The sequence below is a fragment of the Nematolebias whitei genome, chromosome 19 (genome assembly GCF_014905685.2).
Source record: "Nematolebias whitei isolate Nwh7 chromosome 19, NemWhi1, whole genome shotgun sequence".
NCBI lineage: Eukaryota > Metazoa > Chordata > Actinopteri > Cyprinodontiformes > Rivulidae > Nematolebias > Nematolebias whitei.
This window is the reverse complement of record NC_056516.1, coordinates 27,223,666-27,246,331: the sequence shown is the minus strand read 5'-3', so window position 1 is coordinate 27,246,331 and position 22,666 is coordinate 27,223,666. Positions and strand designations below refer to the sequence as shown.

Below are 22,666 nucleotides of genomic sequence, written 5' to 3'. Positions count from 1 at the left end.
TTATTATTATTATTATTATTATTATTATTATTATTATTATTATTATTGTAGCTGAGAGTTTTCACAGCCTTGCACTGACATCCATAAGGTGTGTGAGTTATTGCATCTTGTTCTTGTCTGCACTACTCCTCCATAACATTTCCCCCACTTGTCTAATAAAAAATACCTCCCTCTTTTGTCACCAATACAATTATGATTCTCCGGGCTGGAGCAGAACATCTGTGGGTGTTCTGGTACCAGAAAGTTAGTGGAAACAAAAAACACATTTTCTTATTGTGGAATGTGGGGTGTGTTTATGTGGATGAGAGGCATTTATTTTATAGGCAATCATACCTTTTCTTCTTTGTAATTTGGTTGAAACAACACTAAAACATTACACCTTGTCTTTATTGCATTAAAATTCAAGTCCTTTTTTGCTCAGAGGGTTGTACAGTATGTGTCTGCCAAAGGGGGTACTGCTGCTTTTGCATAGTGCAGTTGCAATGCTGGGACTGCAACTGGTCTGCAAAAGCGTAAAGTAGGGCATCAGTGTCAAAATAACATGCTAGGATGCAAAGCTTTATTTTTTTCGCAGGAGAACAATACTGTTGTAACAAGGTGAGCTAACTTTACCACTGAAGGGTTATAATGTTATGGCTCATCACTATATGGAATCACTGAAATAATTAAGCTGTTTACTAAGTAGGGGTTGAAGACTACACATTTTTTTAAGTCAACTTTAACATGATAACAGTCGAGTAGACGTCGACTAGTCGATGACGTCATAGGAACTCGACGCTGTATCATATTCGGAAATAACAGTAAATAAACATCATTTATTATTTACAAAAAAAAAAAAAAAAATCATTGGTTATATATTTATTCTCCTACCATTTATCTTACAGCAAATAAGTCACAGGAAAACCAAAACTGTTATTAAGCTACAAAAGTGAAAGAAATGTGTGGCACGTAATAAACAAAACTAAGAACAGTGCTGTTCTTAGTTTTATTTTATTTAATCCACCACCATGGATTGGGTGGAATGGAACTGAGGGCAGCGGGGCTGGCGGTGGAGGAGCACCTTTTTATAATATTATAGTTATTAATGGTCATCGGCCATGCACATCCGCTGACACAGTAGCTGGGTCTATTTGGGGGAGTGGTGGCACAGAGGTTGGAGAAGGTGGGCCTGTGATCAGAAGATCGCCGGTCCAAGCCCCGGTACCGACAACATCAAAAATGTGGGTGAGATAGGTGAAGTACCCACACATGCCCCCACCCTCATTCGCCTCACTCTGGGCCCATGAGCAAGGCCCTTAACCCCCATCTGCTGCCTAAACAGGTCTCTCTTGAAAATGAGTTCTCGTGGCTCAATGAGACTACCTGGATAAATAAAGGTAAATTAAATTTAAGCTGCAGGTGGGTCGCTGGCAGTCATCCAGCTGGACTTTTTTGTACCTTTTTCAACTGGTCGGGCTTGGCCACATGTCCGCTGACACGGCAGCTGGTAAGCTTCAGGTGGGTTGCTGGCAGACATCCATCTGAACTTTTTTGTACGTTTTTTTTAACCGGCCTGTCAGCGCAGCTGGTGGTGATCCAAATTGTATTGTCAGCCGCGCATGTCCGCTTACGCAATCAAAAAACCAACACCAATTCATCCTGCCCATCCAGCACATTATTTTGGTTCGGGCTGGGCGTGGCCATGTTAGAATATAAATAACAGCTCTACATATAAAATGCTGTAACGTGTAGAGAAGTGTGCTTATAGAACAGCAAATACAAGTTTGTTATGCAGTGTTTTTCATCGGGGCGGCTGGGGCTGAGTGGTTAGAGTTGTCCTCCAATGCAAGAGTTGGGGGTTTGATTCCATTAGCAGTCACATGCCGAAGTGTCCCTAGGCAAGGCACTGAACCCCTCATTGCCTCCGATGTGTGTCCCATCGGTGAATGAATGTGATAAAGCACTGTTTAATCTTTGTATGGATCAAGTAGTGCTCTATGAATGGGTAAATGAGGGCACAGATTGTACTGTAAAGCGCTTTGAGTATCTTGATACAATAGAAAGGTGTTATACAAGTACAGTCCATTTACCATTTACCATTGTTGAGGCTCAGCTACATCAAATCCACCATGGGATTCAAGTATCTTTGTAGGTATTTCTAGGTCATTTTCATCAGTAATCCTTCTAGTAATTGATAACCGATGAGTATAGGATCATAACACCGTCTAAATGTTGCAATCTGACGGCTACATGTTCCAAAATTTGATTAATCTTTCTATATATTTAGGCACGTCTGTCTGTGTGTCTAACTGGGAATTCTCCACTAAAGGTGTAAAAACCTGAAGGGGCAAAGTGAGCTGAACAGTATCAAACAAATATGTTAAAGTATTAGTATGTCAGCGATGACATTAGTTTTTTCCGGACATGGCTGAAGTTCACCAAGAAAATTGGAAAATGTAATATATTTCATCATTAATCAAAAATCTTCCCCAATCAAAAATTGTTTGAAAAATGTCTTGTTTTGTACATTTCTCATTCCTTTTTCCCCTTCTCCGTCCTCACCACTCCTATCTTTTCCCCCTCTCTCAATTAAACCTCCCACCATTCTCTCTTCTCCTTTGCCAAACGTATTTCTCTTTGGTCTTAGATGAAACGAAAAGTGTGGTTAAATAATTCCTGATCAGAGTTTTGAGCGTTGTGCTGTTCCACATAGCTTCGAGTGCAGAACATATAGGTGTCCCTTTCTATTCTTCACCCTGCGTCACATATTGAAATCCCACTGTGCTGCATAATGCATCACTGAATTCAAATGATTCATTTTTAGTAAGTAGATTGAGAGGTTTTTGATACAACAGTGGGCGGAAGTATCCTCCAAAACATAACTACCGTATAGCAGGAAAGTATGCTGACGAATACAGGGTATTGTTGAAGTTGATATTATCTTAATTTCTTTTCAGCAATATCCATTCATAAAGGTTTTATTTCATTCTTGGTGATGTCAGTTTTTTATTACTCATATTCGTAACTCTTGTATTAGATGACAATGAAGTGACCGTCTTTCCAAGAGAAAAGTTACAGTACCAAGTTTCCCAACAGGATATACCTTGTTCCAAAAGTTTGATAAGAATACCAGAAAATTACTACTGCCTCCATTTAGGGGGACAAGGATAATCCTTCAAAAAGTCACATTGTCAGAATCAGAATCAGAATCAGTTTATTATTGCCATGTCAATGAACGAGGTTCACAAACTAGGAATTTGCTTCGACATAAGGTGCGAATAGTAGTAAAGTAAAATAAAGTAAAAATAAAGTAAAAATGAAGTAAAAATGAGAACATTACATAAGACATAAGACCTGTGTACACCCACAAATAAAGTAAAATTAAAAACATAACATAACCATATGTACACCCATACAATAGAAATCAATAAAAAAGCTTAGAAAACAGTACAGATGGAGTATTCAATTATAATACAGATGTAATGTGACCAAAGCAGAGATTATGAGGTAGCATTATAAGTGTTCAGGAGTCCAACAGCAGAGGGGAAGAAACTGTTCTTATGGCCGGAGGTTCTGGTCCGAATGGACCGAAGCCTCATGCCTGAGGGGAGTGGTTCAAACAGTCCGTGTGCAGGGTGTAGGTGAGCTAGTACCTTTAGAAATTTTAGGGTGGAGCTTAAAGCACTAAATAGTTCTATGTGGACTAATAATTGTGATTTGTTAAGTTTTTTTTTTATGTAAACTTGTATAAAACATTTTCAGTTGTTAACCGCTGTTGAAGTGGGAAGTGTCCCTTTCTTTTAATGGTATATAAACGTTTTGGATTTTAGACGTACTGAACTAAAAACAAAGCAAAACCATTTTGCTCTGAAACTCACAAACTCAAAAAAAATCATCAAAATTAAAGGTGGGTTTGTGTGGAAAGGTTATAAGTAATTAGACTCGATGCAGTTAGCATAGCATCATGGACTTTGGTTGAGAAACTTGCAAACATATAAATAATGATTACATATAAAAGTGGCATAGAGTGAAACAAAATAGGTTATTCTTAAGGTTTTGACCTTTTAAATAAAATAAAAAAATCACTGTTAAATGAGTCCTGCTCTGATTAGCGATTTGTCTAACTATCTTTAATCTCTGTCTGCTGCAGGTAAGCTACTGACTGCTCAACAGTACTCAACACAATTGTTCCTAAAAATAAACTGTACCCTTAACAGAATGGACTTTAAAATTTAGACAAACAACATTCCACCCTCTTAATACATATATTTGTATTATTTTGTACTGGAATAGGTAAATACATTTGAATAAAGTGTGCTAAGATAAACTTTCCTTGTAACGTTGTTTCTACTTGTATGGAAACTCAAAAGCAGATATCACTTTTAAACCTGACTAAAAATATGCAGCTTTAAATTGACACATGTTGTGTAATTTGATTGTGTCTCATTTTGTAGGTGATCCAGATCAACTTTGAGGAGTTTGACCTCGAAATCGCCTATGACACCCTAACGATAGGTGACGGAGGAGAGGTGGGAGATCCTACAACGATTCTACAAGTGTAAGTAATGTTTTGTTTTCACCATAATTCTGTTAATTAAGACAGAACTGAGACGAGCCTTTCACTCCAGGTATTTCTGTAGGATTCATAAACAGATGTGGGAACTTTATTTTGTAATATTTCTTCATTAATGACAGTGTGATTGGTGGTAATTTCCAGATTCAACTAGTTTTTCTCAGAGAATATGTTTCAAGATAAATAAAGAATTATAACTGATCTGTAGCAGATTGTTGGCTGCACTGTGATGCACTTTCACATGGACCAGCTGTCCATCCATGATAAGCAGCATTGTTGCAGTCAATCAAAGCCTTCTATCACATGTTGAAGTGCTCAGAGCAAAAGCAACACTTTTATTTTTGCTTGTGTTATTCTCGTTCTTTTATATAAACATTGGGCACTTCAGAATCCTTCACATACTTTGTCCAACCAAGTCGAATTTTAAAACAGCAGCCTGCATCACACGAGGCTGCTTTTTTAAAGACAAACTATTCTTAACTTTAGAAAAATGCTTTGAAGAGCCTAAAAAAAAACAAGCAGATGCTGACCTTTTACAAAGGGATTTTTTTCTTCAGTTTGTAGATATTTTTTTGTTTGTTTGTCTTTTAGTTTTAGTGTGTAAATAGAATTGGACGTTTTTTTTTTTTTAAAAAGAACACAAAAAGTAAATGTGCATGTGCCTTTTGGAGGTAGCCTCATATGAAGCGTCCAGACTTCAGTTCTATCAATGTGTTCAAACTCAGAGACGCACTGATTACAACCATGACTGCAGTGATAAAATTATATATATATAAATATGTTTTGTAATGTTAATTATTATTGCATTGATTTAAGACTTTTGCATTTTGTGCTCCAGCCTATCAGGTAGCTTTGTGCCTGACCTGATTGTCAGCATGACCCACCAGATGTGGCTGCACCTACAGTCGGACGAGAGCGTTGGATCCATAGGCTTTAAGATCAACTATAAAGGTAAGAAATGAAAAGGGTGAAGAAAGTGGGGACATGGAATTCTTGTTATAGGATGGGAAAATGTACAAAGCAGATGAATTGTGGACATTTTAAGGTAAATCCAACAAAGTTAAGTCAGGTCCTCTGGATGTTTTTTTTGTGTTGAAACATTTTGTCCTTCATCCAAAGGACTTCATCAGTCCAAGGAGCCACAACAAGCTCATTTTTATAAATAGCAACTTCACATAGTGGGTCAACCAGTTTGATGGTGCTCAGATGGTTTCTGGAGTCCGCCCTCTTCCCCCGCCGACTCGATTGAGGCAGTTACAGCCAAAGTGGTTCAAACTTCAAAGTTCATGCTCAATAATCCAGGTATCCAACAATGTTCATTCAGGTCATCTGAATTTTTTCTTTACATTTTTTTTTTTTTTGTCAGAGTTAAGTCAGGACCTGACATACTGGTAACTTTGCTAGATTTTTCTACCTGCATTATTGAGCATGAACTCTGATATTTTAGTGTACAGTGTTAGCTAACAGACAGCTGTAGCTTTTAGTGCAGCCTTGGGGCACTTCCAGCATGAATATCATATCTAAGGATAAACATGTATTTTGAAACAGACATGGGTGTAAAAGGTTATAAAACCGTTTTTGCTTAAATTGATTGGAAATATTTTAAATTAAAGTTGTTTTAAAATGGAAACAATCTACTTTGCTCTTGGTCCCTGTGTGGAAAGCTGTTAGCTTGTTGTTTTAGTCAGAAATTACAGTAAATCTACTGTATATCTAAAGCAGGTAAGATGTTTTTTTGTTTGGAATTATTCTATAGAACCCACTTTGAAATATATGAGCTTTCATTCTAAATTTAAAATTTATTGGGTTATTTTTTTATTGTTCAATTTGACAAGTTTCTTGTGGGGAGTGGTGGCACAGAGGTTATAGAAGGTGGGCTTGTGGTGGTCGACAGTTCAACTTCCTGTACAGACAACATCCAAATGTGGGTGGGAAAGGTGAAACACCCACACCTGCATCCACCCTTGTTTGCTCCACTCTGGGCTCTTGAGCAAGGCCCTTAACCCCCAACATCTGCTCCCCCAGGTGCCCTAGATAGCAGCTCTCTGCTCCCCACAGAGGGCTGTGGTAGCTTGGTAGTCAGTCTGTGGTTGCATCAGGAAGGGCATCCAGCATGGAAAAAAAAAACCAACAACAATTATTATTATTATTATTTTAATAATACAGGTTGGCAGCTCGTATGATCCTCCACGGTAACTCCGCTCGCTCGAATTTTGTCGTCAATCAACAAACACAAAAAACACCTGGACTTCAGCATTAAACACGGTGTTGTCATTATTGTTTTTTAACATCTTAAAAAATTAGATCCAGCCGCTGCTCCGAGTTCCGAGAAATTGCAAATGGCGGATCGGTGAAAAGTTTCTGAGATCCAGTGACTCCTCCCCCTGACCAATCAGTGTCCTGCATTCATGTTTCGGTCCGGAGTCAGCTCGACTCGGCTCCATCGATCCCACCATAGAAGCAGGGACAAATAAAGGTCCCGAATCAGCCTCAAATCAGTTAAAAAGTACTGTGAATAGCAATTTTTTTCCATGGAGGGCTGAGTAGAGTTGGGGCAGAATAGGAGCAATGAAAAAAAATTGACAAGTTTCTTTAGCTGAAACAGTTTGACACAAGTACAAAAATATAAATGCCGTGTGAAGATTGATGTCTAACTAAAAACAAAGCAAAAAAATAATCATTAAATGGAACAATAGCATATTTAATCAAACAAGAAATTTGCGAGTATTAGATTTGTTAGATCATTGTCACATTATAAAAATAAACACTCAACTCCCCACACCTGACCTTCATCCTGGTATCGGTTAAGAACAAAGTGTTTGTTCTGTTCTATCAATTGAGCTGCTGGCATACTTAAAATATTAACCTTTCCACATTCTGCTGTTTGATAGATGTAGTCTTTATTTGATCACATTTCACGAAACACGGTGGAGAGCTTTGCCGCACAGATTAACTTTGCGTGCCTCATTTACGTGTCATCATCCGTGGATTTATTGTCATAATGAGGTCAGCATGCTGCGGCTGGTAACTCGATGAGCTCCAAACGTGCTGTGACAGTAACATACTGTACTGCCCTTTACCGTTCTTGACATTAGGTGTTCTAGCGATGGAGTGTTGGCACAGTGATTAGTAGAAATAATCTCAAAATTGTTCAGAATGGTTTGTATTATTGCCGTTCTTTTATTTTAATAAGAAACGTGCCAGACTTTATATTGAAATTAATTAGGAACATCTGATTAGATGCTCCATGATCTTTGCTCGTATTCTAATTATTTGCTTTTCTTTGTTTATCCCATAGAGTTGTGCAAAAATTAATTTGGAGAAACATCACTGCCACGCATGCCCGCTTGTCCTGCTTATCTTCTGCTGAAGGCGAAAGGCAAAGCATTTGTGCATTTGTCTATGGCGTTAGCAAAATATCTCGTGAACCAATGCAAGGTTTTTAATGAATCTCTCAGAAAGTAATCATTTGATAACTATCTAACCGATTAGCATTCAAAGTCGGCTCCATTCAAGACGGTTTCCACGGTTAAACAAACTCATCCAACACAGATGTGGCTAGAAGTTGAAACATTTTACAGATACTGAGCTAAAAGTTGTGCTGGTGTTAGTTAAGTTATCCCCAGCAGCTACTCCGGGCACTAACTGATCGTGCAAGGTCTATTTTTAAAACTTTCTCAATACCTATTTGAGTGAACAGTGTTTGTTTGCTAGCAAAACATCTAATGTGCACATATTTTATTGAAATTCTCAATAAGTAATTTAAGGATGTACATCTTTTTTTACATGGTATGTAAATCTGTTAATTTTACAAATATTAACCTAAAATTTGGTGGTAGTGGGCGGTACATAGAGTTGCATCCGGGTCCAAAAGATCCGACCCGACCTGACCCAGCCCGTAGCCATCATTTCCAAACCCCATCCGATCCATTGAATTAACAGTAATTACAGGTCCGAACCCGAAAACTCCCCGATATTTTTAATTAAGCTTTGACAGCTTATATAGTTATTAACGGTCGGCGGACATGCGCGGCTGAGTAAAGGGGGCAGAAGATTAGGGCTGAGGGGGTGTTTGTCCTTTCATGGCCGTCAAAGCATATTAAATTATTCCCCTGCTTATGCCTGCATTCTGCATTATTCAGACACGGACCCTGCTCTGACATGTCAGATATTTTGGATATATATATATTTTCAGCTCACCTGTTTGGGTCGTCTGAATGAACATCCATTTGGGATGATGGATCACAGGCAATAGTCCATCTGAAGCTTAACTGAACTTTTTACCTCTTTCAAGGCTGGTCAGCACGCGTTGAAATGGCCACGTGCAGCAGGTGATAGTATGGCAAGCTATGTTTCCATATAATTAGATAGTTAGCCGCGCATGTCTGCTGACAATTAAAAACCTTAAACCGACCCGGCCCACACATTAAGACCATTATTATGGACCGGCCCGACCCTAATCTGGGTCGGGCGGGGTCGATCTCTGAGTTCTATTGAGATCTGACAATATTACATGGGATTGTGCATGACATAATTTACAAGGTTTGACCCAAACGGTTATAATTCCTTTCATTCCTGTCATATTTTTGTTTTTTAATCTATTTTTTTTATTTTTTTTTTACCTTCATTTATACAGGTAGTCTCATAGAGTCACTAGAACTTATTTTCAAGAGATACTTATTTGGGAGCAGATGGTGAGGGTTAAAGCCTTGCTCAAGGGCCCAGAGTGGGACAAATGAGGGAAGAGGCTGTTGTGGGTGTGTCACCTTTTTCACCCACATTTTGATGTTGTCAGCACATGGAGTCAAACCAGCGACCTTCTGATCACAGGCCCACCTTCTTTAACCTCTACGCCACCACTCCCTTACGCAGTACAAGTACATATGCAATCCTTCAAGGAATTCTATGCCTTTACTTCTGAATATTTTGGCTCCAGAGCTCATGAAGGTTAAATTGAAACATTTTTTCATTAGGTAACTTTTATTTGGCAAAAATGTTTTCCGGATTAGGGCAGCAGATAGAGCTGCTGCCTCTCAGCGCGCAGGTCCCTGTTTCAAATCCCAGTACGAGGGCCTTTCTGGGTGGAGTTTGCATGTTCTCTCCGTGCATGCATAGGTTTTCTCCAGGTACTCCGGTTTCCTCCCACAGACCAAAAACATGCATGTTAGGCTGATTGGTAACTCTAAATTGTCCCTAGGTGTGAGTGAGAGAGTGAATGGTTGTTTGTCTCATTTGTCTCTGTGTCCCTGTGATGGACTGGAGACCTGTCCAGGGTGTACCCCGCCCCTCGCACAGTGATTGCAGGACACGGACACCGGCGACCCCCGTGACCCAAAATGGAAGAAGTGGGTAAAAGATAATGGATGGATGGATTTCCAGGTTAAATTCAAAGTTAAAGAGCCTTTTAGTATTAGGTATTTAAGTGCTTAAGGCAACTAATAATGCTGATTTAAGGCATATGCTGCGTCAGATTGTTATGTTAACGCATCTTTGCAGTCAAAAAGTTCTAAGGATTTTTTTTTTTTTTTTGCTTAGGACAAGTTAACTAACATAAAACCTTTTTGGCAGTGAGGATTTAATTGGTAAGACGATCAAAATGTTCTTATTACTGTAAATCAATCAAACTAGTAACATTGCAAATATAGGCTCATTTACTATGATAGAATTAGCTTCTTATTCTTTTCCAAGTCATTTGTCATTACTTAATTCAGCTAAGATCATTGTGGCCGGTCAGATGATTAAAATGGCCATTCAAATTGCAACCTATTACACTAACTAGCAGTTCCATTTATTACTCATCATTTAAATGTAGTCCCCTCCTTAATCTGTAGTCACCCACACTGAGTCAGAGCACAGCAGGCAGCGGGGCTGAAAGCAAAGAAGCTTTCAAATTGAGCAGGAGGAAGCATCAAGTCTGGGAAGTAACGAGACTAACGCCTGGTGTGGCAGCTGTATTTTTCCCAAACCCTTCCAGCCACTACACAAAAATGAAGCCTAAAGCTTTTTTCCAGCTATATTTATACTTCAGAATGCCTTCATTTTCTGCATCTGCTGCATCAGCTGTACATGATGAAAATACAAATGCTTGAACCAACCAGTGCCTTCAAATTTAGAGTTGTTTCAATAAAAGAAACAAGCAAAAATGACTGCATGAAACTGTGATGCTGGCAAATGCATTTTGCATCCTCAACACCACCACAGCCCACCCTAAATAAATAAATTAACACATCATCTGCATATTATGCAAGGCCAAAAAAAGACAAAGACGTTGATGTGAAATACTTTCTTAATGTATCTTTAATGCACTTCCATATATCTGAATCTAAAATGAGCCTTGGGGTATAAAATAATAAAATGCCACAAAAACGGCTGAACAACAAATACAAAAATATATATATATATTTTTTATATGTTTACTTTATAATAATAATAATAATAATAATAATGATAATAATCCATCCATCCATTATCTTTTACCCGCTTCTTCCATTTTGGGTCACGGGGGTCGCCGGTGCCCATGTCCGTCAATCACTGTGCAAGGGGCGGGGTACACCCTGGACAGGTCGCAAGTCCATCACAGGGCCAATAATAATAATAATAATAAATGTTATTATTATTATTATTATTATTATTATTATTATTATTATTATTATTCAACAAAGTTCAGTCAAGTCATCTGAACGTTTTTTTTTTTTTTTTTTTTTTTTTTTTTTGAGATGTTTCGTCCTTCATACAAAGGACTTCATCAGTCTGTGGAGCCACAACAAACCAAGTTCCACAAGCAGCACACTCACATAGTGGACCAACCAGTTTGCTGGCAATAAGCTGGTTTCTGGGGCCTGCCCTCTTCCCCGTCGGCTCCTCTGAAGCAGTCATAGAGCTGTCATTTCTAACCCAAACCTGGAGCCTGGTCGAGCCCGCCCCGGTTTAGGGCCTGGCCATAATTATGTGCCTAATGTGCAGGCTGGGCCGGTGTCAGGCTTTTGATTACCTCAGTGAATGTGCGCAGCCGACGGTCCGATTATATGGCAACATGGCTTGCCATACATTCACCACGTGGCCATTTGACCGCACACTGACCGGACTTAAAAGAGGTAAAAAGAAGTTCAGTTAAGCTTCAGATGGACTACTGCCTGCAATCCTAAAGCCCAAATAAACGTTCATTCAGCCTCTGAAATCAGCGGACGCGCGGACGACAACCCAAACAGGGGAGATCCCAAAATATCCAATGCATCAGAGCAGGGTCTGTGTCTGAAGAATGCAGGCAGAAGCAGGGATTTAATGCACTTTGACGGCCATGAAAGGACAAATACCCCCTCAGCTCCAATCTTCTGCCCTCTTAGCCGTGCGCGTCCGCCAACCATTAATAACTATATAAACTGTCGAAGCTTAATTAAAAATGTCCGGGGGGGGGGGGGGGGGGGGGGGGGTTTGGACCTGTAATTACTGTTAATTTGTAGGGTTGGGTGGGGGTTGGAAACGATGGCTATGGGCTGGGACTTGGTTGGCCCGAATGCAACTCTAGGCAGCCTTAGCCAAAGTGGTTCAAAACATCTTCATGTTCATGTTCATGCTCAGTAATCCAGGTTTAAAAAATCCAACAAAGTCAAGTCGGGTCATCTTGACAGCTTCTTTGTTGTTGTTGTTGTTGTTGTTGTTGTTGTTGTTGTTGTTGTTGTTGTTGTTGTTGTTGTTGTTGTTGAGATGTTTCGTCCTTCATTCAAAGGACTTTGTTTTGTTCTTTGGAGGAAGGACAAAATGTCTCAAAAAAAAAAAAAAAAAGTCCACATGACCCTCTTGAAATGTGTTGGATATTTTGTGTGGGTTATTAAGAATGAACGCTGATATCATTATTATTATTATTGTTGTTGTTACTGTTATGATTATTATTGAATAAATTACTAAACATAAACTAACAATCCATATTTATTTTTAGTAAGGTACTTTTTTCAAACAATTTTTATGTTTGCCTTTTAAAATAAATATTTGTTCTGGACTTGCATTGGTACCAGAATAAGCTGTTGGGTTTTGGCAGAGAAAGGTTTGGCAAGTTATTCATGGGTACAACCCACATACTCCACTCTGCTGCTTTTCCCACAAATGCATTTTCCTAACAGACAGGGCACCATTTAAGTAGAAAATAACACACTTTCCCAAAATATATGCTTTACAGCCAAAAATCATTGTTACGACAAAGAAAAAATAGTCCAAATACCACTTTCCTGACTTTCTGTGTACCTTTATGTTGAACTGTTTCATCCATCCATCCATTATCTTTACTTATTCTTCCTTTTCGGGTCACGGAGGTTGCCGGTAATCCAACAGTCACTGTGCGAGAGGCGGGGGACGTCCTGGACAGGTCTCAAGTCCACCACAGGGCCAACTGTGTTTTATTATTTAACAATTAGATGGTATTATATTGCAATGTGCTTTGCAGTTCAAAAGCTCATTGTGCTTCAGTAAAAAAAAAAAAAAGTTAAACAATTACCCAGATGAATGACTGTGACTTTCTTGCTCCAGTCCAAATACTATGATAAGTTGTGTCAACAGTCAGTGCAGGATAAATGTGTTTGTCTCACAGTGGCTGGCTTCATAGCCCACAAGATTTACTATGAAGGTGGGTGGTTATGTCAGATGTATGCGGTATATTTTTTGGTGTGTTTGTTTAGTTTTTGACAAACTTGAGAGAGCGAAAATGGACAGGCAGGCTGTGTGTGTGTGTGTTCCTAAAGCTTGGACCTTGGCTATGAAATATAAACATTATCAGTAGTTCCAGCCTTGCTGCCAAATCACCTGTGCATCACACATCGGATGTGTGCTTCTGTTTAAGTGCATGTGTGTTAGACAGGTCTTCCATCTGTGAGCCAACCAAGCTCTACCAACAAGTCACTCACCTCGTTCACTCCGAGCACTCGCCCTCAGTTGCTTTTGCTTTCTGTCTCTGCGAGTCCCATTTTTCCTCATTAGACATCTGTCTATCCACCATCCTCCAGCTGCCTTTCTGTCTGTCAGTAATGTGGTGTTGTTTGGTTCACACTTTCTCCCCCTTTTTCTGTCTCTCAACACATTTTCTGTATCTGAAATTTCCTCTCATTGTTATTTGTCAAATGACTTGCACTATCTTTTTCCCCCCCCTTTCTTATTTAGTCACAGTCTGACTCTGTTGCCACAGTTCTCTCGAACTTGGCCTGTCTCTTTCTTTTCCCTGTCACCATTCAACCATTAGAAAAGCAAAGGCCACCACCCTGGAGCTCTTTGACGCAATTTCTGCTGCAAAGCATACAAATCACACTCGCGTACAAAACACCTTTATGTTTTTCTACAGTTTAGAAGGACAATACTTATACTAAATATTTTTCCACTGTGAAGACCTTACCGATATTTATCTTGGAAACGTTGATCTATGTTTGCATCACAAAATTGAGATTTCATTCCACACTTTGTTACTCTGTGAGCAGAATGATCTTTCTACAAGTACTTTATGCATAGGGGGCCAAGATGGTGTAGGCAGGGCAGCCGACTCGGGACCCAAAAGTCCAAGGTTCAGTTCCCAGTCACTCTGAGCAGGACACCGTATCCCCAATTGCTCCTAGGGTGCCTTCAGCAGCTGCCCACTGCTCCACCTGAGTGTATTAGGTTAAATGCTGAGAGCCAATGGGGTAGGGACAGGGCAGCTGACTTTGGACCTGAAAGTCCCAGGTTTGATCCCCAGTCATTGCCCAACTCGTGGTGTCTCTGAGCAGGACACCCTATCCCCAATTGCCTCACAGGCACTTTCAATAGCTGCCAACTGCTCCACCTGGGGGTGGATGGGTTAAATGCAGACAGTCAATTTTGCTGTTGTATGGGAACATACAATGATGACAACACACACACTATTATTATTATTATTATTTAACCTCACACAAACACACACATACACAGTCACATTGTTTAAACTAAACTATACGTTGTCTGTTTTAGTCTATTATGAGCAACTGTATGTTATGCAAATTAAAATGAGCATTGCGCCATCACTGAAGTAAGTTTACATTAAGATTTTAATGACTTTCTTCCCTCACTGTAAATACTTAAACATCTTACAAACTTACAGCTTGTGAATATATCTAAGGTGATATATGCACATATATACTGTTTGTCTTTGGCTGATGGGGTATAAAAAGAAAAAGAAAGAAAAGAAAAATACAAATTTAAGCTCTTTTGAAACGTGTTTGCCTTTCATTTCAATATAATGATATATAAAGCCTCATATCTTCTAATGTATGTTTGTTTTTTTTTACCTAAATTTTGATGTTAAAAACCGAACATATTTGAGGATTTTGAAAATACTCTCAAGTGTACCTCCTGTTTAACTCTAGTACCCAGTGCAGAAAGTATTATGGGTTGATGTTGACAAAACAGCCACTTGAGAATCATCTTCAGTGAGGTTACAGTTTCAAATGCCACCTGGAAATCATCAAGTAAATGTCAGCTGGTGCTGCTTTTGGTTTTAGTTTTCAGACCAAAGGCAACAAGGGGAGTAAAGGATCTTCAGATCTTTGCAAGGTAACAGAAAACAAAGAGTTTCTGAAAGTGTCACATTTATTGTTTTGACTAGGTAGCCATGTGTTCTGAGATTTATTGAACACATTTGCTACTTTCTGCTACTTGTTTGTCAAACTTAAAACAATGATATCACCTTCTTACATTAAAACACCCCCGAAATTTAAAAAACAAACTTGAATCACAGTTTTATTGTAAATGGACTGTACTTCTATAGCACTTTTCCATCTTATCAAGATACTTAAAGTGCTTTACATTACAATCTGTGTCTTCATTTATCCATTCATACAGCACTCTACTATATCTATACAAAAACTAATCAGTGCTTTATCACATGCATGCACCAATGGGACACGCATCGGAAGCAATGAAGGGTTCAGCGTCTTTCCCAGGGTTCGGCATGTGACTGCTGGTGGAAACAAACCCCCAATTTTCCCATTGGAGGACAACTGCTCTAAACACTCAGTCACAGCTGCCCGTTATAGGGTATCAAAAATTAAAAACTTGGGCTTAACAGTTTTAATGCTGGCCAACATTAAACTGCCACCCACCTAACCAACCAATATGTTTATTTGCACAGCAGATAATAATTCTAATAAACCAGGCTTGCTTACCATTCATTGGTCAAACACTCTATGGATTTATTTATTTAGCCATGTAAAATAAACACCTTTCCAAAGTTTATTTAATTTAACTATAATTTTTTATCTAAGACATATTGTATTTCCCAATGGAAAGCAATCTCGCAATGACAAAAGCTCAGGCAGAACATAAATGGTCTCTGCAGGGTCTTCGTAAGGCCTCCAGGCATATCTTGAGAAAGAAAGAAAAGGGCTCCAGCATGGTTCTGAGCATGCATAAAACATGTATCAAGGTCTTTTGGTTTATTAGAGTGGTGGTTGAGTACTGAGGTCTTGAGTAGAGTGTAGGGAAGCTTGATGGGAGCAATGACCACATTTCCACCAGCTTCATTGGTTGTCGAAATTTTGAAGCATGCAGGACTGAGCATATATGCAAGCATGATTATGATAAGGTCATGGAAACAACCTTGTGCAGATGTGGTACCTGCTGTATTAGCATAGTGTGATCTTGTGTGTAGCTGCATCTTGTTGTGGCTCAAAAGACTCATTCTGTGGGCATGCAGAGGGTGGAAATGGCCCAGGAGAGCATGGGGTATGGAAATAAGCAGGTAAATTACAATTTGGTGAGTTCTAAGAGTGTAACAGCATCTTCACTCCAAAAATAAAAGGTTGCCAATTTTGAAAAGATAGAGCCATGTGCTGATATGTGTAGGTTTTAGAGACAATAGCACTGTTATTCAGTGTGACGGGGTTCCAATGCAAGAAGCATCATCCACAGCTAAAAGCAATCAGTGTTTAACTTGAACAGCTAATGATACAAGACAGTTCATTTGAGAACATAGAAACACTACCCTTGTACAAGCATTGCCTTTTCTTCTGGTTCTTTAGTTTGAAAATGAGACCAGATAAAGTCTTTTTTTTTTTTTTTACACCAGACCATTTGATGTAACAATAGTTGTGAAGTGAACAACAACACAACAGTGGCAGGCTACAAGTGGAAGGATTATTTTTAAACGTAGAAAACAAAGACATCTCAAGTAAAAAAAATAATAAAAAAAAAACATCTACTCCGCTAATGTCAATTTTATTCTGGTATCAAAACATCTCATTTTATTCCATGTTCTATTTTGGGGTCGTTTCTTATTTATTCTGTCTGAAACGTACTGTTTTATCCCCTGCTTTATTTTTACAATCCTCCATCTAGAAAACCCAATCAACTGATTGGTCAAAGTGCAAAATGGTTGCACGTTCTATGTTTTAGATGTGCCAAACTAGCCACCAGGCATATACATTATGCAAAATATTTTCATGATAATGTTGTTAAGTAAAGTGAGAAAATGGTCCGCTTCAGGCAGTTCAGGATAAATGGTTTCTGTGGGAATGAGTAATTCCCTTTTGTATGAACTTTGTAACACTGAGGACAATTTTTCAACAACAAATCTATAGAACAACCTTGGGGAAGAAGACAAAACAACAAAAAAAGTGGTATAACATCTTTTTTTTTTTTTTTTTATGAGAACATATTGGGTCTAATAATACATAGAAGTTCCCCTTGGTTTAATAACTAGATCATATCATAAAAAAAAAATCAAATAGCATTTGGAAAATGCCAACACACTCATTCAAATATTAAAATAGGCATGCCACTTTATAGATTACTGTATTCAATTTTCTTTGTATATATTCTTTATGAAGGTTTTTTATAAAGGCTCCATCTAAGTGGAATCATTTGATTTGTTCAGTAATGTTAAGAATGTGAATAAATATCATTAAATTTAAATGATCACCTTTATAAAACAGACAGAAGCCAAGAGACACACAGGTACAGGATTTTTCGGATCCATGCACACTTTTCGATAATAGTCTCTCAATAAAATCTAGCACAAAGTGGAATGCCTTATTAAATCCACCAGTCGGATTCTCAGCTTAAAGTAAGGAGAGGTTTGCTGTTTGGCCAGCAGCTATTTTAGTCCTTCTGTTTTTTTTTGTGATCAGCGATTTGATCCCTCAGGACCTACACCAGTATTCCATCATCACCACCTCATCTTACTTTGGAGATTTTAAGTGCTGGAACAGAGGGTGGGGGATTTAAAACACCATCCTTGCTCTCTATAATTTAAAGACAACAGCTGCCAGTTGGATTGATGCAGGAATCAACTCTTAGGAATAAAAATGCTGCAGCTTCACTCTGGAGTAGTAGATAATTCCTGCCATTTGAAACAGACACAGGTGCCCATTTGCCCTCGTGCACCCACTATTCACTGAAGCATTGTTTTGACAAGGGATGTGGCCATTAAAGACACCTCAGATTGATTGGACTGCCAGGGAGACAGCAGTGTGTGATGAATCTTTTGAAATGCCACTCGTGAGGTCTGTGCAATGAGATGTAAGAGCTATCAGTCAGGACTGGTCCACACTGGATAATATGGCTTCTTTGCAAGATATAAGGAAAAAATGACTAATATAGCTTAAACTACAGTATGTATGGGTAATGGATAATCTAAAGCACAATTCTCCCTGAACTTTTAAGCTTTTTTTTTTTTTTTTTTTTTTGAAAATACATCTAAAGTACCTTCAAAATGCGTACAGGTATCCAAACTAAGATTGAGCTACATTTGGTCTAAAAATAAAAGATTATTATTTTTTTCTATTTACCCTTTATTTATCCAGGTAGTCTCATTGAGTCATGAGAACTCAATTTCAGGAGAGACCTGTTTAGGGTGCAAAGGGTGGGGGTTAAGGGCCTTGCTCATGGGCCCAGAGTGGGGCGAATGAGGGTGGAGGCAGGTGTGGGTGTTTCACCTTTTCCACCCACATTTTGATGTTGACGGTACCAGGAGTTTAACCTGCGACCTTCCGATCACAGGCCTAACTTCTAACCTCTGCGCCACCACTCCCCCATCTATTAGTTTGATTTCAAATAGCCATCTGCATTTAACCGATTGGCAAAACTACACACACTTCCTGAATTGTTGCATTTCACAAATCCCACTGAGCTGAGATATTGTGTTATGTCTTCTTTTGGAATAAAAATAATAAACGTATGCAGCTACATAATTACCACTAAGCTGTTATCTCATCTTTTATTATTATACACATCATTCGACGAGCATAATATGTTATAGTCTATGTCCGCACTGCTGTCCGTAAACTTTCTCTTGTCTGGGCCATAACTTCTGATTTTCTCAAGATAATTTAATGAAACTTCATACACATATGCAATACTATATGAAGTGTCGCATACAAGTTTCATCACCACAGTTAAAAGGTCAAGGTCACAAATCAAGGTCAAAGGCTATACAAGGCGTTAGCTCGCCCAGGCTATTTCTTTAGATTGTTGTATTGATGTACAAGTTTGACAATATATATACAAAGTTTTGTTTGCAGTGCTCTTGTTAACTCTCAGATGAACAAAGTTAAGATGACATTGCATGTGCTTTATGAGCCACTGACCAAAAGTCTTTAAAATTGCCATTGATGTTTTTTGGCTTCGATATGAATTTTATTCACAAACAACTCGACTTGAGTTGTGCATTGTCCATATGTTTTATTGATTGTGTTTTAAAAATGTAGTTAGAAAGACCTGCATGTAATCAAAAATAAGTCTACAATTAAAAATTAGTAAGTTAAGTATAATTCTCTTACACAGAGGAAACAAAAATGGAAAATAGATAAATAAAGCACAAACAGGAAAAATACATGAAAGAACGCACTTGAAATAACATAAAAATTTAATTAAACAAATGGGCATTCACTCATAATGATAACCAAAAGATTATTTGCATAATGTGTCCATCTGTATTTTTTTTTAAGGAACCTATAGCGTCATAACAATGTTAAAACAAAAGTTCAGTACAGTTGAGGTGCAAAAGCTTGAAAAGATTGAACATCCTTGGTTTTACATTGGGTTCAAGGAATTACTAATAACCTCGGATTAGAATGCCTGAGGGCCCAAACTGAAGTGTGGGTTCAAAGCTAAATCTAATCTGTTGCTCCATGGGACATGAGGGTACACATGATCACCTGCATGTTGAGTGTTTTCCTTTTATTATAATGGCCCTTCTGAAACTATCAAGCGTGTCATTATTTGCTTGTCAGGTCATTCATTTTCATTGAAACACCTACTAACGTGAACAACAAGCTTGAGAGCTCGTATCTTTCTGTAATGAATCATTCCTGCAATCTCTGGCTTAAATGCATCATTCTAACACATCCCATCATCCTGTGTTATATAAAACTGTTGTCGGCAACTACAGTGTGTGGCCACCACATCAAGTGCTGAATTTACTACCAGTTTGCAAAGAGGGCTTAATGTGTTTATCTTATGACAAATGTTTTTTATATGTTTCCCTTTTTCTACATGCTAGCTATTAAAAGGTTATTGCTGGTTACCTGCAGGTTGTTTATGAAGTATGGTTTTGTGTTCAAAAACAAATTGTCAGGGTCATTTGTGTGGGATAAGTATAAAAACATTATAGCTTAATTTAAATAAACCATCACTGGCAAATGCAATTTATTTCCTTTTCTTTAGTTTTTTTTTTGTCTTTGTTCTTCTTTTCTTACTTCATCACTGAGTGTTACATCCACCAAGAACACAGCGGATTAAGGAGCACATGGGACTCACAAATGACGGTTCAAACGTTCAATTTATTGACAAAGCTTCTTGCAGGGAAGAAAAAAAACAATTATTATACCCCCCCCCCCCCCCCCATTCCCATGTACACCAAAACGACACAAAACCCCCAAAGTATTAATTGAAAGATGGACCTGGTGAGGCGGTCAAACAAAACAAAAGGTACCGCAGTGGGACAACCCACTGAGTCAAATATAAGGCCCTTACTTTCAAGATCTGCTTTTCATGCATTAATACGAGACGTGATTTTATAGGAGGCTGAGGATGTTGAGGTTATATAAACTATAACCAAAATTTTGTGTCACTCTCTTGATTTTTCCTTTTGTCTCTGTTGTGTTTTGATTGATCCAACTTTGTCTTCCTTTTGCCAGAACATAGCGTTGCCTTACAAAACCCTGAAACTGCAACAATCCATATCTGTAAATTATATAAAGTTGTTATAAAGTGCCATGGAGCTTTTAAGAGAGCTTGTAAACTTGATTTGCAGTTTGAACATCTAATAACAGTTTTTTTGTCCTCTGTATTTCTACCACAGCTGTTGGAATATCAAAATGTAAAAAAAAAAAAGTTATCCTTTTTATCAGCTATCAGCTTCAACTCTGTTAGTTTATTAAGCATTCAAACTATTGTGATGTCTTTATATTTATTATCCCGGTTATTATACTTTTTCCGTATGTTTTTCAACATTTTCTGTGCTCATTTCTGCTTCTTTCTGCCTAATTGGGCACCATTCTGCTCTCTCCACTTCCTTTTGGTAATTTAAGCTTTGTTCTGCTTATTTAGCTACTATTCAGCTGTTAAAAAAAATCTGCTTATTTCAGATATCTTCCACTTTCTTGTGCTCATTTCTGCTTCTTTCTTTCAGCCTAATTGGGCGAACATGTTTTTCTGCTTTCTTCTGGTACTTTAAGCTTGTTCTATCTTTTCAGCTAGTTTTTTAAAGAATGTTTTAAGCTAATTTCAGCTGTTTTCAGATAAATTCAAGTTTTTCAAGGTGATTTCAGCATTTTTCTGCTACTTTGAACTTCTTTCTGCCTTTTTAGCTACTTTTCAGCTATTGTTTGCTAATTTCAGCTTTTTGTTGTTGTTGCTAATTGCAGGTATTTTTCTGGAAATTCTTCAGCAATAAGCATTCACATTGCATTTTCTCAGGAAATGCAATTTCTCTAGTTATACAACAATTTTCAGTCAGGTCATCTGGACAGTTTCTTTTTTTTATTTTTTATTTTATTTTTTATTTTTTTAATTGTCTAGATGACCTGACTGAAAATTGTTGAATTGTATACCTGGATTATTGAGCAAGGACTTGGTTGATTTCTCTAGTTAGTTAACTTAATATGACCTTATGATCATGTCGTCACTGTACTGACAGACAAAAATACAAAAGTAATTTTTTCTCAACACTATTATTTAACGTGTTTTCAGTACATGAACTGTACGGACTGTCTTGATATTTTCATTATAAAGGATGGAGCTGAAGTGCTATTTGGAAAAGAAAAATGACACACATTGTTTGTTTTTTTTTAACATGGTGGTGTTTGTGTACTTTATGGCCATGGTACACTTGTAGAAGTTTCTTTACTCTTGATTCTTTTGTGGCTTGCTAACTCGGAATCAAAAAATGCTGGCATCCCTGACAATCTCGGAAAAATTTGATTATTGAGCAACAAAATTGGGTTTTAAACATATATTAAACTTTCACTTTCATACTAAGTTCAGCTCAGTTTTAACCTGGACCTTAATGGATATCACAGATGTCATTTAAACATTGTCATTTGTTCCATCTTCAACATATTCTGTGTGAATATGAAATCTTTCATTTGATACAAGCACAAATGTGCATACAGTAGTCCCGTCGCGGTTCATTTTTCGTGGACTTGCTGTATTGCGGTTTTACAAAATAAGACTGGACATGACACACAGTTTGCTGATTGATGGAAGAGTCGCACGATTGTCATGACATTTTTATTTAAAATAAATATTTTAAAATTATTTAGCACCTGCTGCACATTTGTGCAGCCCATACTGAAGGATAAACTTCCTGCTGCAGGTGATCAGCTGTTCTCCCTGCAGTGCGGAGAAGTGGGCGTGGCCAAGAACGCTTACAGGTGGTAAAGAGCAGAGGAGGCAGAGAGCTGAAATCATGACAAGCTGTGCTCTTTTAAAGAGGTTGGAGTTTAGAAACATTGTTTAGAATATTGAAAGAGTATGGGAAGCCTTCATACACACGCACACACACACACACATGCATATATATATATATATATATATATATATATATAAACTACTGCTTACTATTTGTACTCGTAATCTTACTTCGCAGTTTTTCACTTATCGCGGGTCTTCAAGGTACAGATA

At 38.1% G+C, this 22,666-nt stretch overlaps 1 protein-coding gene across 1 annotated transcript in view; it reads left to right on the top strand.

Annotated features, from left to right (window-relative positions):
• The window catches only part of LOC119425451 (CUB and sushi domain-containing protein 3), a 504,865-nt gene that overhangs the window by 348,155 nt on the left and 134,044 nt on the right, over window positions 1-22,666 (top strand). Inside the window, exons 11-12 of the mRNA XM_037692978.1 lie at window positions 4,434-4,537; window positions 5,391-5,503. Of these exons, the coding sequence (XP_037548906.1) occupies window positions 4,434-4,537; window positions 5,391-5,503 (217 nt within the window). The remainder of the gene's footprint in view (window positions 1-4,433; window positions 4,538-5,390; window positions 5,504-22,666) is intronic.